The sequence below is a fragment of the Malaclemys terrapin genome, chromosome 2 (assembly GCF_027887155.1).
Source record: "Malaclemys terrapin pileata isolate rMalTer1 chromosome 2, rMalTer1.hap1, whole genome shotgun sequence".
NCBI lineage: Eukaryota > Metazoa > Chordata > Testudines > Emydidae > Malaclemys > Malaclemys terrapin.
The window spans coordinates 279,590,133-279,616,853 of record NC_071506.1 but is presented as its reverse complement, the minus strand read 5'-3'; the positions used below and the strand labels follow the sequence as shown (position 1 = coordinate 279,616,853).

General features: G+C 54.0%; 2 protein-coding genes across 4 annotated transcripts in view; one reads left to right on the top strand and one right to left on the bottom strand.

Annotated features, from left to right (window-relative positions):
* Positions 1-3,459: 3,459 nt before the first annotated feature.
* MRPL55 (mitochondrial ribosomal protein L55) lies at positions 3,460-16,934 on the bottom strand. Of its 2 annotated transcripts, none has more exons than XM_054016696.1 (4): positions 16,848-16,934; positions 12,375-12,573; positions 5,547-5,748; positions 3,460-3,734 (listed from the first exon to the last, which is right to left on the bottom strand). In XM_054016696.1, the coding sequence occupies exons 2-4, from the start codon at positions 12,398-12,400 to the stop codon at positions 3,588-3,590; spliced, it is 375 nt and encodes a 124-aa protein (XP_053872671.1). In that variant the 5' UTR covers positions 12,401-12,573; positions 16,848-16,934; the 3' UTR covers positions 3,460-3,587. The 2 variants fall into 2 exon arrangements, with proteins under 2 accessions (XP_053872671.1, XP_053872672.1); XM_054016697.1 differs by lacking the exon at positions 16,848-16,934 and adding an exon at positions 16,751-16,772.
* Positions 16,935-17,061: 127 nt separating this feature from the next.
* GUK1 (guanylate kinase 1) overlaps positions 17,062-26,721 on the top strand; it is a 56,938-nt gene continuing 47,278 nt past the window's right edge. Inside the window, exon 1 of one of the 2 annotated variants that reach the window (XM_054016692.1) lies at positions 17,062-17,152. In XM_054016692.1, coding sequence (XP_053872667.1) covers positions 17,116-17,152 — 37 coding nt within the window. In that variant the 5' untranslated portion in view covers positions 17,062-17,115. The remainder of the gene's footprint in view (positions 17,153-26,721) is intronic. The other variant, XM_054016693.1, reaches the window with a different exon arrangement.

Sequence of the window (26,721 nt, the reverse complement as noted above, 5' to 3'; positions counted from 1 at the left end):
CTGCTGTGGTGTTTTCCCTGCCACAGGGATGTTAAATTTAATTATATTTTGGTCACTATTACCAAGTGGTCCAGCTATATTCACCTTTTGGACCAGATCCTGTGCGGCACTTAGGACTAAATCAAGAATTGCTTCTCCTTATGTGGGTTCCAGGACCAGCTGCTCTAAGAAGCAGTCATTTAAGGTGTCAAGAAACTTTATCTCTGCATCCCATCCTGAGGTAACATGTACCCAGTCAATATGGGGATAGTTGAAATCCCCCATTATTATTTTTTTTTAATAGCCTCTCCAATCTCCCTGATCATTTCACAATCACTATCATCATCCTGGGACGGTGGTTGGTAATATATCCCTACTGCTATATTCTTATTATTAGATCATGGAATTACTATCCATAGAGATTCTACGTACAGTTTAGTTCATTTAAGATTTTTACATCATTTGATTCTATGCTTTCTTTCACATATAGTGCCACTCCAACAGCATGACCTGTTCTCTCCTTCCAATATACAGGGGTCTCTCCTTCCAATATACAATGTACCCTGATATTACTATGTCCTATTGATTATCCTCATTCCTCCAAGTTTCTGTGATGCCTATTATATCAATATCCTCATTTAATACATTATACACTCAAGGACAATAAGGCCATTGCAGAGAAACTAAATGAATTCTTTCCATCTGTCTTTACGGCTGAGGATCTAAGTTCCCCGTAAGCTGCAAGGCAGCGCAGCAGCCTTCCTAGCGCTGCACAGGCACTCAGGGAACCTGCCTGGGGACCTGCCCTTCCCCCAGCCCCAACCTAGCCCAGCTCCCAACCTGCCACAGCTGGGGCACCCCTACCCCGGCCTGAACCCAGCCACAGCTGGGGTGGCCTAGCCCGCCCCAACCCTGACCTGGCCGCGGCTGCCCAGCTCAGCCCCGACCCAGCCATGGCGCCCCAGCCAGGCCCAAACATGGGAGGAGAGGGTCCCTAGGTCCCCGCCAGCGGCCGAGTACAGTACCAGTGCTCAGACAGGCTAGAGCCCTCCAATGCCAGGCGGGGCTTAGCAGGGCTCCAGGGCAGAGCCCTTCTGTGGGGCTGCTCCCATGTAGCCAAGTGCCATAGGCTCAGTGGCACGGGATCGGGCTTTCTGACAGGCGGGGGGGGGGGGGAGGCTATGGCAGCTTATCTGTCCTATGCACTACGCTACAGACTGGGGCAATCAGCTCCTAGTGCCCTGGCTCCCCACCCTGCTGGGGAACGATGGGTCTCTGCTGGCCTTTCATTTGCCCTGGGACCCCTTGGCTAGCTGGGAGCTGGTGGAGAGCAGAGGCAGCAGGAGGCTGTGGGCTTGGAGCTGGGCCTGCCTGGCTGCCGAGAGCAGCCATCCCATTTCACAGAGCCCCGTTCGCCCTGATTCGGGGCCCACCAGTGACAGCTCCCAATTGCCAGCCAAGGAGGGCACCGTGCGGCTGGGCTCCAGAGGAAGTGCAGCAGGTCACTGGTGGGGGACACACAGAGCGAGCTGAGGAGGTCAGCTCCTTGGGAAGAGCCAGAGCATGGATCCCAGCTGGAAGGGGCCCTGGCCTGTCGCTGCTGATCACTGGCTCATATGCACAAACGATCGACACCAGCTGAGGCCCCTCCCCCAGCCTGAACCAGCCCTGGCCCAGACCTGCCAGGGAAGGCACCTATCCTGTGCTCCAGCCCCAGAGCTGCTTGGGGGGGTGGGAGAAGAGAACCGAACCTCTCCCCTTCCTGTAGCCCCAGAGCACCCTTCTGAACCCCAAACCCATCCCTGGACCCACCCCAGAGCACTTACCCCCTGCCCCCAACCCTCTGCCCCAGGCCTGAGCCCCACCCCCAGCTGGAGCCCTCACATCCCTGCACCTCAACCCTCTGCCCCATCCCTGAACCCCTCATCACCAGCCCCCACCTCACAGCCTACACTCCCAGCCAGAGCCCTCATACCCCTGCACACCAATCCTCTGCCCCAGCCCTGAGCCCCCTCCCACACTTCTAACCCCTTGGCCCCACCCTCATGAATTTTGTTATATGCCCCAATATGGAGGTGATGTGTCACATATCACCTCCATATCAGTGCACATAACAAAATTCATTCCACACATGGGTGGGAAAATTTAGAGGGAACACTGCTGAGGATGTGAGGGAAATTCCCAAACCTGAGCAATTCTTTTTAGGTGACAAATCTGAGGAACTGTTCCAGATTGAGGTGTCATTAAAGGAGGTTTTGGAACAAATTGATAAACTAAACAGTAGTAAATCACCAGGTCCAGATGATATTCACCCAAGAGTTCTGAAGGAACTCAAATGTGAAATTGCAGAACTACTAACTGTAGTTCATAACCTATCATTTAAATCAGCTTCTGTATCAAATGACTGGGGGATAGCAAATCTGATGCCAATTTTTAAAAAGGGCTCCAGAGGTGATCCTGCCAATTACAGCTCAGTAAGCCTGACTTCAGTACCGGGCAAACTGGCTGAAATGATAGTAAAGAACAAAATTGTCAGACTCAGAGGAACATAATTTGTTGGGAAAAAGTCGTAATGGTTTTTGTAAAGGGAAATCATGCCTCCCCAATCTATTAGAATTCTGATGGGGGTCAACAAGCATGTGGACAAGGGGGATCCAGTGGATATAGTGTACTTAGATTTTTCAGAAAGTCTTTCACAAGGTCCCTCACCAAAAAGGCTCTTAAGTAAGATGTCATGGGATAAGAGGGAAGATCTTCTCACGGATTGGTAACTGGTTAAAAGACAGGAAACAAAGGGTAGGAATAAAGGGTCAGTTTTCAGAATGGAGAGAGGTAAATACTGGTGTCCCCCAGGGGTCTGTACTGGGAATATTCAACATTCATAAATGATCTGGAAAAAGGGGTAAACAGTGAGGTGGCAAAATTTGCAGATGATACAAAACTACTCAAGATAGTTAGATTCCAGGCAGATTACAAAGAGCTACAAAAGGATCTCTCAAAACTGGGTGACTGGGCAAGAAAAATGGCAGATGAAATTCAATGTTGATAAATGCAAAGCCTCTATTTGCCAGGGGCTCAGAGTGGGTGATAGGGAATGGATCACTTGACCATTACCTGTTCTGTTCATTCCCTCTGGGGCACCTGGCATTGGCCACTATTGGAAGACAAGATACTGGGCTAGATGGACCTTTGGTCTGACCCAGTACAGACGTTTATATGTTCATACAAACATAGGACTGGACGAGACCTCGAGACGTCATCTAGTCCAGTCCCCTGCACTCATGACAGGACTAAGTATTATCTAGACCATGAGATGATCACAGTTGAGGTTTTTTTGATGAGTCGGCCTGGAGGATCTTGCATGCCAGTGCCCATACTGTATCTGAGTAGTGGATAAACAGAGCCTTCAGTCTCCAGGACTGTCAGTCCAGTAGCTTTCACCAACACTAAATAACACATACATACAAAATGAAACAGGTGCACAGAAGAGAAAGAAAATCTTTACTCAGCTACGAACTTTCTCCTTATAACAGTAAGTTAGTCTCCTTCTCTGCAGGCCCGGGTTGCCAAATCTTCCCTTTACACTTCCACAGATCCTCAGAACAAATTCATTTCTTCTTCCAAAATTTTCTGTAATCGTCCAAATTAAAATCATCCAACACTTCCTCCGGTTTGCTCTTAAGCCTTCTGGAATCGCGTTTCCGTAACCTCGCTCTTCTTTCGGCCTCAGAAAGAGTGTTAATGTCTACAGGCATCTGTGGAGGGGAACAAAAATTAATAATCAGTCAAAGGCATCTTATTCAAATACCTCAGTGTTCAAAAGGAGAGGAGTTTGCTGCAAAATAAAAATCCCAATAGAGGTTAATCAAATGGGAATTTTATTAATTACAATTCTCTTACTGATTGCTGGGGTTTCACTGGTTTGGGGGCAGATGCAGAAGTTATTCTGCATTCATCTGTTATCCCGAGGATGTATGATGCAGTAGTGAAAGGTCATCAGAACACAAGCATTTAACCTTCCAACAGGGGTTGACTGGGCAATGGGAAAAGTACTGTGGTATGCAGAGGCAGCAGTTATTAACACTGTGCAAAATAAGCTGAAAAAAATAATGAATAAGTGGGAGGAGGGATTGGATTTCTTTTCAATTAGGAAGGTTGCATTTTTAAGTGGATTTATTACTGGAGAAAAGTGTTGGGCAAACAGCTCTGTGAAATGTAGTCCTGTGCTTATCCACACTAGAGATACAGCACTGGCTACTTCTCACCCCACCAGCCATGGTGCATCAACCCTGACTTGGATGGACCACATCTAGGCATGCAATGATAATTCAATTGGACTCATTCAGTACTAGGCCAATAAGAACCATTTGTGGTGGTGGTGGTGTTGGGTTTTGTGCTGTGGGCACCTACCCACTGGGAGCTGACCCAAGACCCAGTAAACTTGTATGTAAGATCCATCAGATGGCAATGACTTTTAGTTTTGGGACTTGTTTTGTGCTGGTGACCTAAAGGTGAAAGGCATTTTATCCTATTACTAATCCCCTGAACCATCCAGATTCTGACCCACCTGCTCTTGTATTCAAGTGACTTTCCAAGGAGTAAAGGGGTTTGGTTCCTGGAATCACCACATTCCCCCTCAAAAGGGCCTGTATCTCAGAGACCTGTCTTTGGCCAGAGGAGGCTGAGATCAGCGGGAAGGAGGGGGACAGGGGTTGCCTGAAAAATGCCCGGAGCATGAGGTGGCTTCTGAACTGTAACTACCCACAGGACGCAGACAGGGCATTCATTACATGGGTAGCGGAGATTTCAGACCCATATTCTTATAAATGGGTGAGGGGAAAATAAAAAGCTCTGAAGATTAGCCCCCTCCATCTTCAGTAATCCATCTGAAGGGAAGGGAGCACCCTTCATCATTCAGGCCACCACCTGGAGCAATGTTAACAGGCTCTAAAGGGAGATGCAGCCTGCCCTCAACAAGCAGGGATTAATGAATGTAACTTGGCACTCTCAGGGTGGAGGCGGCTGGGGAAGCAAACTAGGAAGAAATTGGGATAGAGCTGAACACAACTTTCCAAAAATCCAATGTGATTGCTAATTAGTACTACTTCTACAGCTTTACAAAGTATTTATGATGTAGGAACACTGGAACAGCCACCCCAACGGTATCTAATGATCCACCTAGCCTGATGTCCTGTTGAAGAGATGACCATTAAAAATACTGGAGGCTCTACCTCCTTGGAGGAAGTTAATTGAGCCTCGTGTTTCAGGATATGGAGACAACTCTGCCCCCGGACAAATGGACAAGCGCATTTGGAGGTTTATCACCTTTCTCTACAGCATCAAAGTGGTCCATCCAGTCTAATATCCTGACCACCAATGATTTGATCCAATATGGCAAATCCTAGGTGTGCATCAGTGACTGATACAGGATGCTTCAGAGGAAGTTGTAACTCCATCCTTCTCATTATGCAATATTGTGCAATACTCATATCTATTTGTGCAATACTCAATACAACCTCCATCCCAGCAATTCTATTAAAAAATAGATTTTGCTCAATATTTCTTACTGTAAGTATCCGCCTTGGCTCCTTATAGCGGATGTGAATAGTAGATCCATCAGGCCTGACCAAGAGCACTGGGTAGGACCTGCCGTATGTCTGCCTCTGAATGCGGGCGATGGACGTCCTGTTGGAGTTATGTTGGCTGAGGGATGTATGCAGATGGCAAGCAATGGGTAGTAACCTGTGCATTGCATCCTGACGCAACAAACTAAAGGGAATTCAAACAGGGCAGGGTTAGTTATTCTTCCCCTCCATTCTACAGGGAGGCAGAGAAAAAGGTAGTCAAGTTCAGTAGACTAACATCAGGGCCAGCTCCAGCTTTTTTGCCGCCCCAAGCGGCGAAGAGGGGGAGAGAAAAAAAATAAATAAAAAAGATAAAGCCGCGATCAGCGGCTGCTCTACCGTGCCGCTTCATTCTTCGGCTGCAATTTGGCGGCCGGTCTTTCCCTCTGAGAGGGACTGAGGGACCCGCCGCCAAAGACCCGGACGTGCCGCCCCTTTCCATTGGCCGCCCCAAGCACCTGCTTCCTGCGCTGGTGCCTGGAGCCAGCCCTGACTAACATACATGACTACGGTCTTCCCAAATTCATGGTCCATTTTGGTCAATTTCACAGCCAGAGGGTTTTAAAATCTGTCAGTTTCACTATTTCAGCTGTTTAGATCTGAAATTTCAAGGTATTTAACCATGGGGTTCCCGACCCAAAAGATGATCGTGGGGTGCAGGGGGGAGAGTTGCTGTTGTAGGGGGGCCAGGGGATTGCCACCTTCACTTCTGTGATGCCTTCACAGCCGGGCAGCAGCCCTGGAGCTTCCTGCAGCAGGGAAAGAGGCTCCCAGAGTTGGAGGTGAATCTGATCTCCCTGTGCTGCTGGGAGTGCCCTGCCGGGGGCTCCTAGCTGCTAGCCCCAGCCAATGGTGGATAAACGCATGGGCACTCCAGGAGCCGTTGGGGGCAGAAGCCCCACGCCCAGGCAGCCTGAGGGGTGGAAGCCCCGAGCTCAGCTCCGGGGCTGCTGTAGTGCAGAAGTGAGGGTGTACCACCCTCACTTCTGTGCTACCTCTGCAGGCAGGTCTGATCTCCCCACCAAGAGCGGCCGTGCAGGGGAAGGACAAGTCCTGTCCCTCCCCAGCTCAGCCCAGACTAGCAGCTAGGAGCTCCCAGCTGGGGCACTCCCAGCAGCACGGGGAGATCAGATTTCACAGGGAAGGGCTTATTTTGTGGTCTGTGACATGTTTTTCACAGCTGTGAAACTGGTAGGGCCTTATACATGACACCATGTCCAAGAACATGGACTAGAGCTGGAAGAAATTTATAGTCCTCCATCCAGGCTACTTTTAAATGTCCCAAGCAAAGAAGCTTCCACCACAACCCTGGTAATATTAATGATGATGAGCATTTACATAACATTTACCTTCAAAGTGGTTTACAAATATTAAGTAATCATATTAGCAACAACAATACTTTTTGCTTATACTACAATTTTACACAGGATGTAAGGCATTTTTCAAAAGAAGGCAAATGTTTAATGGGGAAAAACAACAATCAAGGAAATTGAACTACACAGTATTTAAGTGTCTTGGGAGGATTAGAACTCAGGAGTTCTGTGCACAGATGAACAGACCAAGCCCCTGTTTCATATCCCACAATCGGACAGATCTCATCTGCAAATCCTTGGTCCTGTAGTACAGCCTGACATTTTAATGATCAGTTTTTCTTCCTTCAAATAAATAAGTAATTTGTTGATGACAGGCCTCCAGGACGGATTGCACTAGGCCAGTTATTCCCAAACTTTAACAACCTGGGAACCCCTTTCACTAAAATGTCAAGTCTCGCAAACCCCCTCCTAAAAATGAATATTCCCAGGGATTTTCTCCTTTACCTGAGTATAAATTATAAAAGCAGTGATCTTGGAAATATAAAATTTGTTTTTATGACATGCTTATTACACACTATTTATTATTACTTATTATTTATAATTACACTATTTTTATTACATTATGAAAACGGCAACACTCTTCCAAGATTTTACTTCCGTAGCTTGTATCACTTTAAATAAGCCTGTTATAAGACAAGGCTCCTATGTTTCATCAAGGAGTATCAGATGTGAAACAGCATGAAGGGATTTAAGAAGCTAAGGCTACATCTACACTACGGGGGGTGGGGGGGTGGGTGTCGATTTAAGATGCGCAAATTCGACGTATCGCAGCCGACTTACCCCGCTGTATGGACGGCGGCAAAATCGACCTCTGCGGCTTCCCGTCGACGGCGCTTACTCCCACCTCCGCTGGTGGAGTAAGAGCGTCGATTTGGGGATCGATTGTCGCGTCCCGATGGGACGCGATAAATCGATCTCCGAGAGGTTGATTTCTACCCGCCGATTCAGGCGGGTAGTGTAGACCCAGCCTAACTCAGAGTTCCTCCTACATAAGCATTCAGGTCTTGAGCAGTCCAGGAAAACAACGCACATTACAACAAAGCTTAAACTCGTTCTTCATAATAATTTTAAAAACAACACTGACGTTGTGCAGTCTATATGGTTTTATAAAAACATGATAATAAGTGAATATAATGTAACTGGGATAGTTTTAGAAAAATATGGTAAAAAGTGAACATAACTGGGATATGCTTCCTGCAAAAGGTCTCTTGTAAGGTATCATTACAAAGCTCATAATCTACTGAGTGTGATCATCCGATTTGTATAAATATACCACTCTTGTATCTAAAACTAGGAATATAAAATATAACTGAGGGCCTATTGTAATTATGTAAAGTGTGGGCCATTAATGATGGTTTGGAATCTTGAGGACTCCCATTGTCTGCAGATGGCTGTGTTTACCTGTGAGTCTTCCTGTATATGTGCGCACTGGCAAGTGAACAATGAAGTCTTGCAGTGACATGTGATCATGCCACCTGACCTGGAATCCATCTTTAACCTGGTGCTTTTCCGGGGGGTGGGGGTGGAAAGCCAGAGGGACAAAGGGTTCCCGCCTTATGCGAAAGATATATAAAGGGGTGGAAGAGAACAAAGGGGAGAGAGGAGCCATCATGAAGAATCCCCTAGCTATCACCTGAGCTGCAACAAGAGCTATACCAGGGGAAAGAATTGTGCCCAGGCCTGGAAGGTGTCCAGTCTGAGAAAAACTTACTGAAACATCTCTGAGGGTGAGATTATCTGTATTTAGTTTGATTAGACATAGATTTGCGCATTTTATTTTATTTTGCTTGGTGACTTACTTTGTTCTGTCTGTTACTACTTGGAACCACTTAAATCCTACTGTCTGTATTTAATAAAATCACTTTCTATTTAGTAATTTACTCAGAGTATGTATTAATACCTGGGGGAGCAAACAGCTGTGCATATCTCTCTATCAGTGTTATAGAGGGCAAACAATTTATGAGTTTGCCCTGCATAAGCTTTATGCAGGGTAAAACGGATTTATCTGGGTTTAGACCCCATTGGGAGTTGGGCATCTGATGCTAGAGACAAACATTTCTGTAAGCTGTTTTCAGGTAAACTTGCAGCTTTGGGGCAAGTGATTCAGACCCTGGGTCTGTGTTAAAGCAGACGGGAGTGTCTGGCTCAGCAAGACAGGGTGCTGGAGTCCTGAGCTGGCAGGGAAAACAGGAGCAGAGGTAGTCTTTGCACATCAGGTGGCAGCTCCCAAGGGGATTTCTGTGATCCAACCCGCCACAAACACTAGCTGCCTATTAAATTTTAAAAACAGCAAAAAATATCCACCTTCCTTTCCATTTCTTATAAGGAGTCTTGGAGTTTAAATCTCCTCAGTGTGATAGATGTGCTTGCTTTGATCTGCTTAGCTCTTGGAAGTCCAGGGGCTCCAGGCTGCTGGCCCTGTGCTGTCCAAGGTCCCTAGGGACAGCTCTGTCCGCCATTAGGGAATTTTTTCCCCCGCCCCGAGAACCCTCCAGTTTGGGAACCATTGCACTAGGCTAATTTCTATCATGTGACTAGAGTTCACAGGGCCCTGGATCACCAATCTTCACTGAAAAGCAAAGTGGAAATAGTGTGAACAGCAAAAGGAGGAGGGTACAAACAGGCAAGGAAAATGGTTAGAGCCATGGAAAATCTTCCTCATTAAGAGGCAGTACAAAGATCAGACTTTTTAGTTTAGAGAGAAGAGGAGCATGAGGGGGACACAATAGAGGCACATGAGATCTGGTTTCATTGGCCCTGGAACTCTTAATTCAAGTGAACAATACCACTATGACATTCCCCAGAGTGCCATCTGGAGTGCTGTGTCCCCTTAGCTCTCCAGCCTGGCATGCCTTTTACACTGTTTTGCTGACGAACAGCAGCCCCTCCAGGCTCTCCTCACTCACAGCCACCAGCATGCAAAGTCACTCCCAGCTGAATACATGAATGCTGTGCCCAGCCATCCATGAATTACATACAGGAGGACACCATGCATACCCCTCAGCCCCAACCTTGCTCCCCAGAAACGTGCATCTTATGCTGTTCAAGACCCTCCCCCGGACAGTATAAGCTCATAGATAGATAGGCTTCATTCCAACAATGGGTAATGAATATGCACTAGGCTTGTTGACCTAAGATTCTCAAGCACTTCAACCAAAACACACAGTTTAGATAAATCAATAAAACAAACAAGTTTATCTAGAGAAAGACAGATTTTAAGTGATGAGAAGTATAATTGAGTATAACTCAGGATTGGTTACAAAAGAAATAAAAAGATAAAACTACAAGCTAATTCCCAAATTTTACCAAGGCTAATAGCCTGAGCTGGAATACATTTCACAGGCTGCATCCCTTTCCAGCATGGGACCACTCCCCACCTTTGTTCAGTTCTTTGAGACTCATCATTGTCATGAGCAGAGAGATGGAAGGAGGAGAGAAATGGCTATGGATATTTTTCATCCCTTCCTATACCCCAATCCCTTGCTGGGTCATGGGGTCAGGCAGTTCCATTGCCTACATGAGCTCCAAACTGCCCTTCAGATGAATTGTAAATTTCTTGTTTACAACTCCCGCCCTGCTGGAGAAGGTCTGATTGAGCCGGTAATGGCTCTTTAGCCCTTTGCTGATGTGTCTCTGAGAAATTGGTTTGTGGGTGTTACCAAGAACTACAAGTTTCAGTAACAATCATATAGTAAAATCTCAATTTTACATGCAGTGTTGTTACACACATTCCTGGGGGAATTCTGTGCCAAAAAATTAAAAATTCTGCATATAACATTTTAAAATTTGGCAAATTTTATTTGTCAAAACAACACTACATAATCACACCACTTTCAATTATTTTGGTAATTTATTTTAAAATACCTGTCAACAGGTATGTCTAACAATACAGACACACAAAAATTCCCCCAGGAGTTAAAAAAAAACCCTATGACAACCTAGTTTCCTCTCCCACTCCGCAGAACCCACAACCCTTCCCGAGTCCAGCCACGGTGCTCTTCCAGCCAATATACCTGAATCCCTCCCCCAGAGCCCAGCCATGGGGGCCTCCCTAGCCCAGATACCCACATCCCCTCCACTCCAGAGCCTAGCCGTGGCCCCACCAACCACACCCACCCCCCTACTGCCCAGGGATCCAGAAAGAGAAACAGCCTGTTGCTGGGTTCCAGCCAGGCTTGTGTGGAGTTTCCTGCGTGCCACTATCTCCTTCCCTCAGGGCGTATAGGGAACTACAACTGCTAGGAACTCTCTACTCCAGGGGTGGGCAAACTTTTTGGGCTGAGGGCCACATCTGTGCAGGAAAATTGTATGCAGGGCCGTGGCAGAGGGTTGGGGTACAACAGGGAGTGCGTCATGTGGGAGAGGGTGCGGTGTGCAGGAAGGGGCTCAGGGCAAGGGATTGGAGCAGAGGAGGGGTGCAAGGTGCAAGCAGGGGGCTTAGGGCAGGGTGTTGGGGGGGGTGGAGTACAGGAGGGGTTCTGGTTCCGGCCCGGCGCCGCTTACCTCAAGCGGCGCTGGGGTGGCAGCGGCGTGCACCGGGGCCAGGGCAGGCTACCTGCACCGCTCCCGGAAGCGCTGCGGCCCCTGGGGGCCCTCTGCGTGCACTGCCCTTGCCGCGCCTCCAGGTACCTCCCCCGAAGCTCCCATTGGCTGCAGTTCCCCATTCCCGGCCAATGGGAGCTGCAGGGGGCAGTGCCTGGAGCAAGGGCAACGCATGGAGCCCTCAGCCCCCTTGCCCAGGGGCCGCAGGGATATGGTGCCAGTGGTGCCACGGGCCAGATCCAAAGCCCCAAGGGGCTGGATCCAGCCTGTGGGCCGTAGTTTGCCCTCCCCTGCTCTACTCTCTCCCCTGGCCCAGTGTCTTCTATGTGCAAGCTGAGCTCTGCCAGATCCAGTGGCCTATAGTGGCGGCCAGCAGCACTGCAATCCACTTCTGTGGGGGAAGGAAATTCTGTGCAAAAAACATTAATTTCTACAAAATTCTGCATTGCGCAATCTCACAGAATTCCTCCAGGAGTAACATTTCTACGTGATAATAATATTCAGCGGATTAGGAGTTTTCAAATGATACCTCACAAGGCATACTTTGTACAAAATATAACAAAATGGTGAACATGGGGTACAGGGTGTCACAGTGACTGACTTCACTGGGGCAATCTGGGCAATGAGGGCTACAGGATCAGATCCTGTCGTAACGAGAATAACTACAAACTTTATTCTTAGTCATAAAGGGTCTGATCTTTTGAGGTACTGACTACCTATTGCAAGGAGGTGAGTGCTGTCAACTCCCACTGAAGAGAATGCCAGATTGCCCATTTATTCCATCAAAATTCACACACCATGACCAACATCAGCCAGCCCTTTAGCCAAGTCACAGTATTTGATATGTGAAGCTTACCCCAGAGTCCTGCTTACTGCTGCCATCCCGCTCTTAGGTAGAACCACAAAAAGTCCAAGGAACTAGTTCAACAAGGGCTTTGTCTGCAATACTGGATTTAACCGCTGCATGAAACTATTCCATAAAGTTCTTCAAGGTAAGTGATCCACCTGTTACACCACAGCTCTGCACCATACACGTTCTTCTCTTTGTAGGTAACCTAATGACCAAATGGACCGAAAAGAGACGGATCAAGCAAAGCAGCCTTTTCTTGCTACTTTAATCAAATCTCTTCTGAAACTGCCCATTTTTTTAAAAAAAACCTTGCAATTCTGAGGTACCTCATTAGCATTTTGGAAAGTGCTTTAAATAAAAAGTTAGTGCAAAGGAAGATTCTGAGAACTGATGATTTCACCTTCCTTTCTCTGCAAAATTATAGCGTATGGCTGCTCAAATCAAGCCAATCTGTGCTCTGCATTCTTTGATCTTTCCAGGTAACAATGGTGCAACTTTCATTAAGCAGAAACAGAAGATAAGGCAGATATCCAATGTATGACATTTAATTTTCTGTAGCAACATTTCTCATAGCAATTAGCAAGTTCACTTAATTCTTCATCAGATTTTATTATTAAGCCTTAGGAAAATAAGCCTAATTTCCAAACACACGTCATCTGGAAACTGGCTAATTTCTAGAAGCCACTGGAGTTGCTGCACCAAAGGAGAAGAGCTGTTTTCTAATGGCTGACAGATGGGTCACATTGGGGACTCTGCAATGGAGAAACCCATCTGGCTCTGCCTCTCTGCTCTCAAAAATCTCCCTCTCCTCCTCTTGACCCTGCTCTCCTGCTATGATGGTGGTTCACAACTCCCTCCCATACGCCAAGAACGAATACAGAGTTCAGAGCTCTGTGTGGCAACGCAATAATGGTAGCTGAGAGGAGAGAATGAACGGCAGGAGGAAATTGCTTGGCAGGGAGGGATCATTGGTGGTGGAGGGAATCGCATGCCTGGTGAGGGGAAAAGGAGAGGTACCCAAAACATGTACTCTTCAGTATCCCAAGGGTTAACACCTGCTCCATATTTCAGTCTAACTGCACCTGCAGGGTTAGTGATGATCCTGTTGTACAACATCAGGTCTGTCATGTGGGGTTACAGGTGTAATCACAGGAGGGGAGCACACATTTCAGACAGCTGGCTACACTCCTGAATGCATAGGGTAGGCTGCAGTGTGGCCCAAACACCTCATACATTGATATCGACCCTCACACAGGAAGAAGTTATTTTCCCCCACTTTACTACAGTGGGCCAAATTTGTCCCTGGTTGAAACTCTTTAATGGGTGACACCAGGAATGAATTTGGCCCAATATTTTCCACATATAAAATCTTTTAGCCATTCTGGTTACAGTATCGAGGGTGCTGTGTGAATTTTAGACACAAATTAACCCAAACCCTGGCCATATTGCAAGCTGGGATGTCTGGTAGGAGCCTCCTTCCTATAACCTTCCATGACTAGTCCGTGTAGCAGGGTCATGACTAAGCTCACACGCAACAACTTAAGACTGCAATAGCTTTTCCACTTGTCTGACTCTAAAAGCTCCCTAATGCTCCCATGTAATGGAGTTATAGCCTGCCCCTGCCTTCCCTGACCCCGCTCTGCATGTAGCACACACATGCTAAACACATTACTATGTGTTATTTGTGTTGTGGCAACACCTGAAGGTTTCAAACAGGATCAAGCCCCATCACAATAGGGTGTTGTACAAACACCTATCCAATTAGGAGCCCGCAGCACAGGATGGATCAGATCTATCTTGCACTTTGCAAGGACAGATTAATTGATTGAGGTATTATAACTAGAACTCGTATGATCCTAAGCATCCCAACAGTGGGAAACTAGGAAAATAAAACCTACAAGGGCTGAGAAAAAGAAGTAAGGGGCGAAGCAGGGATAGAGTGATAGGCAGGGTGACAGGCTTGGTGTAGCAGGGCAATAGGCAGTGACAAGGGCAGGGTGACAGGCAGTTATAGGGGGAGCAGCCAGAGCAGGGTGACAGAGATGTGAGGGAGGGCCATGAGGATAACAGGTGCCCCAGGGGCATGCAGGAGAGGGGATGCGGGAGGCAGGTCACCCAGGGAACATGGGGGCAATAGGGAGCCAGGGTCATGGAGGTAGCAGGACTATGGTGCACAGAGAGAGCTAAGGCAGCAAGTGCAGGGGGTGTAAAGCCATGGGTCCTGAGGAGAGCTGAATGAAGTAGCAGGCATGGGGGTCATAGAGTCCTGGGATGTGGGTGTGTGGGGGTGGGGAGGGGCATGCCATGGGGCATAGAGGAGGCTGAGGTAGCCAAGCACAAAGGGGGGGCCAAGCCATGGACCACAGGGTGGGCTGAGGTAGCTGCATGCTGAAGTAATAGGTGCAAAGGGCATAGGGCCCTGTGGCACAGGGTGAGGTAGCAGGGGGATGAGGGGGGCGGACAGACCATGGAGCACAGAGGGGGCTGAGGTACTGGGCGCGGGGGGGGGGGGGGGACGACAGGCCGTGGGGCACAGAGGGGGCTGAGGTACTGGGCGCAGGGGGGGGGGGGGAACAGGCCATGGGGCAGAGAGGGGGCTGAGGTACTGGGCGCAGGGGGGCGGGGACAGGCCGTGGGGCACAGAGGGGGGCTGAGGTACGGGGCTCAAGGGAGGGGCACAGACCTTACCCCATGGTAGGGTTACCATTCATCCGGACTCCCCCGGACATGTCCAGATTTTTGAACTAAAAATAGCGTCCAGGGGGAATTTGTTAATGTCCGGACTTCCCCTCCTCCCCCCCCCATACAGAGCGTGCGCGCAGCTTACAATGCAGCCGGGGCTCTGACAGCCAGAGCCAGAGCCCTTCCTCCACTTCCCCCCTCCTCTCTCCTGAAACTTGACCCCCTCCTCTCCCTCCCCCTCCCCCTCCCTGCATTCACAGATCGCTGGCCATTCGCTGTCTGGAGCTCCGACCCTGCTCCCCTCCCCCGCTGCCGAGGTGCGCTGCTCTGCAGCACAGTAAGGGGGCCGGGGGCCAGAGAAGCAGCAGGGAGGTTCGGGGGGGGGGGGTGGATGGGTCAGGGAGTTGGGGGGGGCTGTCTGGGGGTTGAGGGTGTGAGGTTTTGGGCAGTCAGGGTACAGGTGAGGGGGGGGTCTCAGGAGGGGGCAGTTAGGGGACAAGGAACAGGGAGGCTTAGGTAGGGGGTGGGGTTCTGGAGGGCAGTTAGGAGCAGGGGTCCCAGGAGGGGGCAGTCAGGGGACAAGGAGCGGGGGGTAGGGGGCTGGGAGTTCTGGGGAGGAGCTGTCAGGGGCAGGAGTGGGGAGAGGGATCGGAGCAGTCAGGGGACAGGGAGCAGAGGGGGTTTAGATGGGTTGGGAGTTCTGGGGGGGCTGTCAGGGGGCAGGAGTGTGGAGAGGGATCGGAGCAGTCAGGGGACAGGGAGCAGAGAGGTTAGATGGGTTGGGAGTTCTGGGGGGGGCTGTCAGGGGGGGTGGGGAGTGGTTGGATGGGGTGTGGAGTCCCAGGGGGTCTGTCTGGGGGTGGGGGTGTGGATAAGGGTTGGGGCAGTCAGGGGACAGGTGAGGGGGGGGTCTCAGGAGGGGGCAGTTAGGGGACAAGGAACAGGGAGGCTTAGGTAGGGGTGGGGTTCTGGAGGGCAGTTAGGAGCAGGGGTCCCAGGAGGGGGCAGTCAGGGGACAAGGAGCGGGGGGGGTGTTTGGGAGTTCTGGGGGGAGCTGTCAGGGGGCAGGAGTGGGGAGAGGGATCGGAGCAGTCAGGGGACAGGGAGCAGAGGGGTTTAGATGGGTTGGGAGGTTCTGGGGGGGGCTGTCAGGGGGTGGGGGTGTGGATAAGGGTTGGGGCAGTCAGGGGACAGGTAGGGGGTAGGGTCCTAGGGGGCCAGTTAGGATGTGGGGAAGGTCTCAGGAGGGGGCAGTCAGGGGACAAGAGGCAGGAGGCTTAGGGAGGGGGTGAGTCCTGGGGGGCAGTTAGGGGACAAGGAGTGGGGGGGAGGATTGGGGTTCTGAGGGGGCAGGAAGTGGGCGGGGCTAGGACAGGACGGGGGCGGGGCTAGGACAGGACGGGGGCGGGGCTACGGCGGGGCTCCTCCCGTCCTCTTTTTGATTGTTGAAACAGGGTAACCCTACCCCATGGTGACGCTGGCCGGGGACCCCAGGGGGTGAGCGCTGTGGTCTGGGGGGGGGACGAGGTTCTGCGTCACACCCAGGGGACCCCGCCCCACCCGCCCCGCGGCTGTCACGCCCCCACCCCAGGACCCAGCCTCACAACTTGCCCCCCAGCCCAGCTTCCCCGCCATCACACTGCGCCTGCCTGGCACTGGGCCCCTCCCCCCACGAGCGGACCCTCCACCGCACTCCTTACAGCCGCCGCCCCGCTCCGCACAGTGGTCCGGCCCCCACGGGCGGCCCCTTCTCAAGGCACAATGGTTTAACCCTTCGGGGAGCTCACTCCCACTCACGTGACTAAAGCCCGGCTCGCGGGAGGCCTCCGGTCCCAGCAGCCGCCACGCGCCGCTTATTCCCGCCCTTCACCTACCTACGTACCCACCCTGCCACGTCATCACGCGGCGCCGGCGCCGCTAAGCAACGCTCAGACTCCCGAGGCTAAGAACGCGCCGCCTGTCTCACGTGGGAGACGCAGGGGGCGGGGTCGCGCGCGGTGACGCGGGGGGGGGTTCCCTATGGGCGGGGCTTCCCCAGCGCGGGGTGCCGGCCCCAGCTTCTCCCATGAGTTGGCGGCGCCTGTGCAGCGTGGCAGCGGCGGGTGAGTTGAGGGGAGTCGGTCCCGGTTCCTCCTTCCCGGGTCCCTTATACAGCCCCAGCGCCCCCCTTCCCTCCTGCAATGCAGCCCCATCCCCCAGCGCTCCCCCTGTACCCCTTCCCTCCCCATACAGCCCCACCCCCAGCGCTCCCCCTGTACCCCTTCCCTCCCCATACAGCCCCCATCCCCCAGCGCTCCCCTGTACCCCTTCCCTCCCCATACAGCCCCACCCCAGCGCTCCCCCTGTACCCCCTTCCCTCCCCATACAGCCCCACCCCCCAGCGCTCCCCCTGTACCCCTTCCCTCCCCATACAGCCCCACCCCTAGCGCTCCCCCTGTACCCCTTCCCTCCCCATACAGCCCCACCCCCAGCGCTCCCCCTGTACCCCTTCCCTCCCCATACAGGCCCCACCCCCAGCGCTCCCCCCTGTACCCCTTCCCTCCCCATACAGCCCCACCCCTAGCGCTCCCCCTGTACCCCTTCCCTCCCCATACAGCCCCACCCCCAGCGCTCCCCTGTACCCCTTCCTCCCCATACAGCCCCACCCCCAGCGCTCCCCCTGTACCCCTTCCCTCCCCATACAGCCCCACCCCCAGCGCTCCCCCTGTACCCCTTCCCTCCCCATACAGCCCCACCCCCCTTCCTTCCCCCCATACAGCCCCAGCGCCCCCCTTCCCTCCTGCAATGCAGCCCCATCCCCCAGCGCTCCCCCTGTACCCCTTCCTCCCCATACAGCCCCACCCCTAGCGCTCCCCCTGTACCCCTTCCCTCCCCCCATACAGCCCAGCGCCCCCCTTCCCTCCTGCAATGCAGCCCCATCCCCCAGCGCTCCCCCTGTACCCCTTCCCTCCCCATACAGCCCCACCCCTAGCGCTCCCCCTGTACCCCTTCCCTCCCCCCATACAGCCCCAGCGCCCCCCTTCCCTCCTGCAATGCAGCCCCATCCCCCAGCGCTCCCCCTGTACCCCTTTCCTCCCCCCATACAGCCCCACCCCCCTTCCTTCCCCCCATACAGCCCCAGCGCCCTCCCTTCCCTCCTGCAATGCAGCCCATCCCGCTTCCCTTCCCCCTGTACCCCTTCCTCCCCCCATACAGCCCCACCCCTAGCGCTCCCCCCTGTACCCCTTCCCTCCCCCCCATACAGCCCCACCCCTAGCGCTCCCCCTGTACCCCTTCCCTCCCCCCATACAGCCCCAGCGCCCCCCTTCCCTCCTGCAATGCAGCCCCATCCCCAGCGCTCCCCCCTGTACCCCCTTCCCTCCCCATACAGCCCCACCCCCAGCGCTCCCCCCTGTACCCCTTCCCTCCCCCATATTGCCCCACCCCTAGTGCTCCCCTGTATCCCTTCCCTCCCCATACAGGCCCCATCCCCCTTCCTTCCCCCCATACAGCCCCATCCCCCTCCTTCCCTCCTGCAATGCAGCCCCATCCCCCAGCGCTCCCCCTGTACCCCTTCCCTCCCATACAGCCCCCACCCCTAGCGCTCCCCCTGTACCCCTTCCCTCCCCCCATACAGCCCCAAGCGCCCCCCTTCCCTCCTGCAATGCAGCCCCATCCCCAGCGCTTCCCCTGTACCCCTTCCCTCCCCCCATACAGCCCCACCCCTAGCGCTCCCCCCTGTACCCCTTCCCTCCCCCCATACAGCCCCAGCGCCCCCCTTCCCTCCTGCAATGCAGCCCCATCCCCAGCGCTCCCCCTGTACCCTTCCCTCCCCATACAGCCCCACCCCCTAGCGCTCCCCCTGTACCCCTTCCCTCCCCCCATACAGCCCCAGCGCCCCCCTTCCCTCCTGCAATGCAGCCCCATCCCCCAGCGCTCCCCCTGTACCCCTTCCCTCCCCCCATACAGCCCCACCCCTAGCGCTCCCCCTGTACCCCTTCCCTCCCCCCATACAGCCCCAGCGCCCCCCTTCCCTCCTGCAATGCAGCCCCCATCCCCCAGCGCTCCCCCTGTACCACCTCCCCCCATACAGCCCCACCCCCAGCGCTTCCCCTGTATCCCTTCCCTCCCCCCATACAGCCCCACCCCCAGCGCTCCCCCTGTACCCCTTCCCTCCCCCCATATTGCCCCACCCCTAGTGCTCCCCCTGTATCCCTTCCCTCCCCCCATACAGCCCCACCCCCAGCGCTTCCCCTGTATCCCTTCCCTCCCCCCATACAGCCCCATCCCCCAGCGCTCCCCCTGTACCCCTTCCCTCCCCCCATACAGCCCCACCCCTAGCGCTCCCCCTGTACCCCTTCCCTCCCCCCCATATTGCCCCACCCCTAGTGCTCCCCCTGTATCCCTTCCCTCCCCATACAGCCCCATCCCCCTTCCTTCCCCCCATACAGCCCCATCCCCCTCCTTCCCTCCTGCACTGCAGCCCCATCCCCCTTCCCTTCCCCCTGTACCCCTTCCCTCCCCATACAGCCCCACCCCCAGCGCTCCCCCTGTACCCCTTCCCTCCCCCCATACAGCCCCAGCGCCCCCGCCTTCCTCCTGCACTGCAGCCCCATCTCCCTTCCCTTCCCCCTGTACCCCTTCCCTCCCCCCATACAGCCCCACCCCTAGCGCTCCCCCTGTACCCCTTCCCTCCCCCCATACAGCCCCAGCACCCCCCGCCTTCCTCCGGCACTGCAGCCCCTTCCCTTCCCCCTACAGCCCCACCCCTAGCGCTCCCCCTGTATCCCTTCCCTCCCCATATAGCCCCACCCCTAGTGCTCCCCCTGTATCCCTTCCTTCCCCCCATACAGCCCCATCCCCCTTCCTTCCCCCCATACAGCCCCATCCCCCTCCTTCCCTCCTGCACTGCAGCCCCATCCCCCTTCCCTTCCCCCTGTACCCCTTCCCTCCCCCCATACAGCCCCAGCGCCCCCGCCTTCCTCCTGCACTGCAGCCCCATCTCCCTTCCCTTCCCCCTGTACCCCTTCCCTCCCCCCATACAGCCCCACCCCTAGCGCTCCCCCTGTACCCCTTCCCTCCCCCCATACAGCCCCAGCGCCCCCCTTCCCTCCTGCAATGCAGCCCCATCCCCCAGCGCTCCCCCTGTACCCCTTCCCTCCCCCCATACAGCCCCACCCCCAGCGCTTCCCCTGTATCCCTTCCCTCCCCCCATACAGCCCCACCCCCAGCGCTCCCCCTGTACCCCTTCCCTCCCCCCATATTGCCCCACCCCTAGTGCTCCCCCTGTATCCCTTCCCTCCCCCCATACAGCCCCACCCCCAGCGCTTCCCCTGTATCCCTTCCCTCCCCCCATACAGCCCCATCCCCCAGCGCTCCCCCTGTACCCCTTCCCTCCCCCCATACAGCCCCACCCCTAGCGCTCCCCCTGTACCCCTTCCCTCCCCCCATATTGCCCCACCCCTAGTGCTCCCCCTGTATCCCTTCCCTCCCCATACAGCCCCATCCCCCTTCCTTCCCCCCATACAGCCCCATCCCCCTCCTTCCCTCCTGCACTGCAGCCCCATCCCCCTTCCCTTCCCCCTGTACCCCTTCCCTCCCCATACAGCCCCACCCCCAGCGCTCCCCCTGTACCCCTTCCCTCCCCCCATACAGCCCCAGCGCCCCCGCCTTCCTCCTGCACTGCAGCCCCATCTCCCTTCCCTTCCCCCTGTACCCCTTCCCTCCCCCCATACAGCCCCACCCCTAGCGCTCCCCCTGTACCCCTTCCCTCCCCCCATACAGCCCCAGCACCCCCGCCTTCCTCCGGCACTGCAGCCCCTTCCCTTCCCCCTACAGCCCCACCCCTAGCGCTCCCCCTGTATCCCTTCCCTCCCCATATAGCCCCACCCCTAGTGCTCCCCCTGTATCCCTTCCTTCCCCCCATACAGCCCCATCCCCCTTCCTTCCCCCCATACAGCCCCATCCCCCTCCTTCCCTCCTGCACTGCAGCCCCATCCCCCTTCCCTTCCCCCTGTACCCCTTCCCTCCCCCCATACAGCCCCAGCGCCCCCGCCTTCCTCCTGCACTGCAGCCCCATCTCCCTTCCCTTCCCCCTGTACCCCTTCCCTCCCCCCATACAGCCCCACCCCTAGCGCTCCCCCTGTACCCTTTCCCTCCCCCCATACAGCCCCAGCACCCCCGCCTTCCTCCGGCACTGCAGCCCCTTCCCTTCCCCCTACAGCCCCACCCTTAGCGCTCCCCCTGTATCCCTTCCCTCCCATATAGCCCCACCCCTAGTGCTCCCCCTGTACCCCTTCCCTCCCCATATAGCCCCACCCCTAGTGCTCCCCCTGTACCCCTTCCCTCCCCCCATACAGCCCCAGCGCCCCGCCTTCCTCCGGCACTGCAGCCCCATCCCTCTTCCCTTCCCCCTGTACCCCTTCCCTCCCCCCATACAGCCCCAGCGCCCCCGCCTTCCTCCTGCACTGCAGCCCCATCCCCCTTCCCTCCCCCCATACAGCCCCACCCCCAGCGCTCCCCCTGTACCCCTTCCCTCCCCCCATACAGCCCCAGCACCCCCGCCTTCCTTCCCCCCATACAGCCCCATCCCCCCTTCCCTCCTGCACTGCAGCCCCATCCCCCCTTCCCTCCCCCCATACAGCCCCACCCCTAGCGCTCCCCCTGTGCCCCTTCCCTCCCCCCATACAGCCCCAGCGCCCCCGCCTTCCTCCTGCACTGCAGCCCCATCTCCCTTCCCTCCCCCCATACAGCCCCATCCCCCTCCTTCCTCCTGCAATGCAGCCCCATCCCCCTTCCCTCCTGCAATGCAGCCCCATCCCTAGCGCTCCCCCTGTACCCCTTCCCTCCCCCCATACTGCCCCACCCCTAGTGCTCCCCCTGTACCCTTTCCCTCCCCCTAATACAGCCCAGCCCCCTGTACCTCCCCTCCCCAATACAGCCCCATCCCTAGCGCTCCCCCTGTACCCCTTCCCTCCCCAATATAGCCCCTTCCTCATGCCCCCAATACAGCCCTATCCCCGCCCCAATACAGCCCCACCCCAGCACTCCCCGATCGCCTTCCGTCCCCCCAATACAGCCCCTTCTTCCATCCCCCTGTACCCTCTGCCCCCAATATAGCGCCATCCCTAGTGCTCCCCTTGTACCCTTCCTCCCCCATACTGCCCCACCCCTAGTGCTCCCCCTTCCCCCTGCACCTTCCATCCCCCCATACAGCCCCAGCGCCCCTGCCTTCCTCCTGCAATACAGCCCCATCCCTAGAGCTCCCCCTTTACCTCTCCTTCCCGCATACTGCCCCACCCCTAGGACTTCCCCATCCCCCTTCCCTCCCCCAATACAGCCCCATCCCTAGCGCTCCCCTCCCCTAATACAGCCTCAGTGCCCCCACCTTCCTGTACCTCTCCTCCCCCATACTGCCCCACCCCTAGCGCTCCCCCACCCCTTCCCCAATACAGCCCCATCCCCCTTCCTCCAGCCCCCTTTACCTCTCCTGCCCCCAATACAGCCCTATCCCCATCCCCAATACAGCACCATCCCTACTGCTCCCCCTGTACCTCCCGTGCCCCCCAATATAGCCCTATCCCCATCCCAATACAGCCCCATCCCAACCGCTCCCCCCCTGTACCTCCGCTCCCGCATACAGCCCTGTACCCCCCCGCCCATACAGCCCCATCCCTACTGCTCCCCCTGTACCTCCCCTCATACAGCCCCATCCCCCCACCCATACAGCTTGTAGACGTGCCCCTCATTGCTCACGGCACAAATTCGCGGGAGACCACTCTTTTATTTCCTTGTATTTTCCCACCACCTCTTAGATACAGCGTTATACAGTTCGCTCTCAGGCAGGTAGCCCCTTGGGGAACAGCTTGCTCTTACAGCTAGCGGGGAGCAACAGGCGCTCACTTTCCTGTTCCTCCCCACCTACTTCCTTTCTGCTAGCTTTATAGGCCTTCCCCCATCAAACTCACAGGCATCTCTCCTTTAGGGCTTTAATCAGCCGCAGCCTGTCAGCTCCAATCTCTTCCCCTTACTGGAAGCTGAGCTAGCAGGCTCTGAGCTCCCAGGGGCTGAGCCAGTGCCATTTGGCCAGCACCCTGTTACACAACCCCATCCCTAGTGCTCCCCTCCCCCCATACAGCCCTATCCCTAGCGCTCCCCCGGCCCCCTGTACCACTCCTCCCCCCATACAGCACCATCCCTACCCCTCCCCCAATACAGCACCATCCCTACCCCTCCCCCAATACAGCACCATCCCTACCGCTCCCCATACCTCCCCTCCCCTCAGTACAGCCCCTTCCCTCCCCAGTACAGCCCCATCCCTCCCCCTCCCCTATACCTCCCCTCCCCGGGCACCTCACCTCCCCCAGTACTGCCCCATCCCCTCCCCCAGTACAGCCCCATCCCCGTTCTCCTGTACCTCCCTGTGCACCTCCCCTCCCGCAATACAGCCCCATCCCTAGTGCTCCCCCAATACAGCCCCATCCCTACTGTTCCAACTGTACCTCCCCCTCCCCCATCCCTAGCCCTCCCCTCCGCAATACAGGTCCAGCCCCCTTCCCCCAGCCCCCCTGTGCATCTCCCAAAATAGCCCCATCCCTAGTGCTCCCCCTAGCTCCCCTTCCCACAGCCCCCATACCTCATCATCATATTCCTATTACGCCTCTGGCGTTTAGGGCAGTGACGAAGCTCCTCCACTCCTGGCTGTTTCTGGCAAGTCTTTCAGTGATTTCCCCCGCTGTGCCCCAGGTTTTTCAGCTCAGCTTCCACAGCTCTTCGCCAGGTTGTTTTCAGGCGGCCTCGTTTTCGCTTGCCTTCAGGTGTCCATCTTATTGCTACTCTGGTGATGGAATCAGTTTCCATCCGAATCACATGACCGATCCATCTCCAACGCCTCCTGGCAATGATGGTGCTCAGATCCTCTTGGCTGCACTTTGTCAATAGATCTTGGTTTGAGATTGTTCTGGGCCAAAAGATACGGAGGATTTTTCTGAGGCAGGTTGTATAGAATTTTGGACATGTCCTACTTTCTCATTCCCCAGCATTCTGCACTCTAAAGTAGTGTTGAAAGGACGCAGCTCTGATAAATCTTGAGTTTGGTTTTGGTGTTGTGTGTTGATGATTTCCAGACTGCATTATGCTCCTGAAGGTGTTCCTGGCTTTACTGATTTTGTTCTGGATGTCCTGGCTTGTTCCACCGTCCTCTGGTGTCTGTGCCTTGTCGTGGTGGGACAGCTCGCGTTCTCTAATGATCCCCAGAGTCTGTGTCGGTGGGAGCTTTTTGCTCCTGGTAGGTTCAACCATGCCGAATTGGTCTGTGAGGGAGGTGCCAGACAAAACAGACACCCTGGTCCTCCAGGTTGCGGGTTAGGCACAGGGCTAACAACCCTGTATTGTAAAAAACAAAATATGTTATGGAAACAGCAACTGAGAAATCGACCATTACTATGTGTGATGGCCTTCAGGAGTCAATGACCCGTCTGACTGCCAGTGGTGAAAGCCGAAAGGAAGCCACTGGCATGAAGACTGAAGTGCTCAACACCAAGACAAAAAACAAACTTGGTTTTTGGAATGTAGGAACAATGTATGAAACAGGGAAGCTAGCTCAGGGCACAGCAGAGATGAGATGCTACAGCTTACACATCCTGGGTGTCCGTGAGAGCAGATGGTCAGGATCAGGAAGATTAACAGCCTCGTGAGAAACTGCTGTTTTCTGGACGGGATAATGGACAACACTATGAGGGTGTTGCCATCCTTTTGAAGGAGGAGTGGAGCGTTCCCTGCTTGAATGGAAATCCATCAGCAGCAGACTTACGAGAGCCAGACTGAAAGAAAACCTAATAATATCACCCTGATTCAGTGCTATGCTCCGACAAATGACAACGATGAAGAAGTAAAGGACAAATTCTACCTTACATTACAGGCAGAGTTAGAGAGAGTACCATGCCACAACCTAACTATCGTCATGGGAGACCTGAATGCCAAGGTTGGTAAGGACAACACCAACAACGACAGAGCAATGGGAACACATGGGTGTGGCACGATGAATGAAAATGGAGAAAGGCTTGTTGATTTCTATAATATGAATGACCTAGTCATCCGCAGAACCCTATTTGAACATTGTGAAATTCACAAGCTGACATGGTATTATCCAAATGGCAGAGATAAGAACCAGTTTGACCATATCATGATCAATGGCAAATGGTGACACTCACTGACAGATGTGAAAGTGAGAAGGGGTGCAGATGTTGGCAGCGACCACCACCTTGTAACATCAAGCTACAACTGAGAAGTGTGGGTCCACCAAACAAGGGACATAGATGTTATGATATTGACAAGAGAAAGTCCCTTGAAATACAGAAAGCCTTCGTTCTGCAGGTAAAGAACAGGTTTCAAGCACTTGCAGAGCTTGATGAAGAGGAGGGGAATGCGGATGAGGAAATCAACAAGAAGTGGGACAAAGTAACCGCAATTTATAAACAGAGCAATGAAGCCTGTCTGGGCTACAGGCAGAAGAGAAGAAAGGAGTGGATTACAGCCAACACATGGAACACCATAGAAACCAGATGAGTCTTGAAGAGAAGTTTTAGACACAAAATCCCAGAAGCTGAAGGACAAACACCACAAGCAGTATAGCAAGGCACACCAGGAGGTCAAACGCCTTGTGAGAGCAGACAAACTGCATTATATTGATAACCTGGCAACACAAGCAGAGGATGCAGCTGCTCGTGGTGAACAAGGAACTGTCTACAAAATGACGCAGCTGATCAGTGGTAAATAGCAGACACCAACAAACATTCTTATCAGGAACAAACAAGGAACTAAACTGAAAAAGAACAAGAAATGCGCTGGACAGAGCGTTTCAAAGAATTGCTGAACAGGGAGCCACCTAAAGAGGAAGCAAACATCCAGGAGGCAAGTTTCAGAGTAACAGCCGTGTTAGTCTGTATCCGCAAAAAGAAGAACAGGAGTACTTGTGGCACCTTAGAGACTAACAAATTTATTAGAGCATAAGCTTTCGTGGACTACAGCCCACTTCTTCGGATGCATATAGAATGGAACATATAATGAGGAGATATATATACACACATACAGAGAGCTTCCGTCGACGTGCAAAGGCTGAAATTGTGGAAAAGCAACATCACTTGCCACATAACCTCAGCCATGCTGAACACAACGCCATCTACAGCCTCAGAAACAACCCTGACATCATAATCAAAAAGGCTGACAAAGGAGGTGCTGTCGTCATCATGAATAAATTGGAATATGACCAGGAGGCTGCTAGACAGCTCTCTAACACCACATTCTACAGGCCATTATCCTCTGATCCCACTGAGGATTACCTAAAGAAACTACACCATCTGCTAAAAAAAACTCCCTGACAAAGCACAGGAACAAATCCGTACAGACACATGCCTAGAACCCCGACCAGGGGTATTCTATTTGCTACCCAAGATCCATAAACCTGGATATCCTGGACGCCCCATCATCTCAGGCATTGGCACCCTAACATCAGGCTTGTCTGGTTATATAGACTGTCCTAAGACCCTACGCTACCAGCACTCCCAGCTATCTTCGAGACACCACTGACTTCCTGAGGAAACTACAATCCATCGGTGATCTTCCAGAAAACACCATCCTGGCCACTATGGACGTAGAAGCCCTCTACACCAATATTCCACACAAAGATGGACTA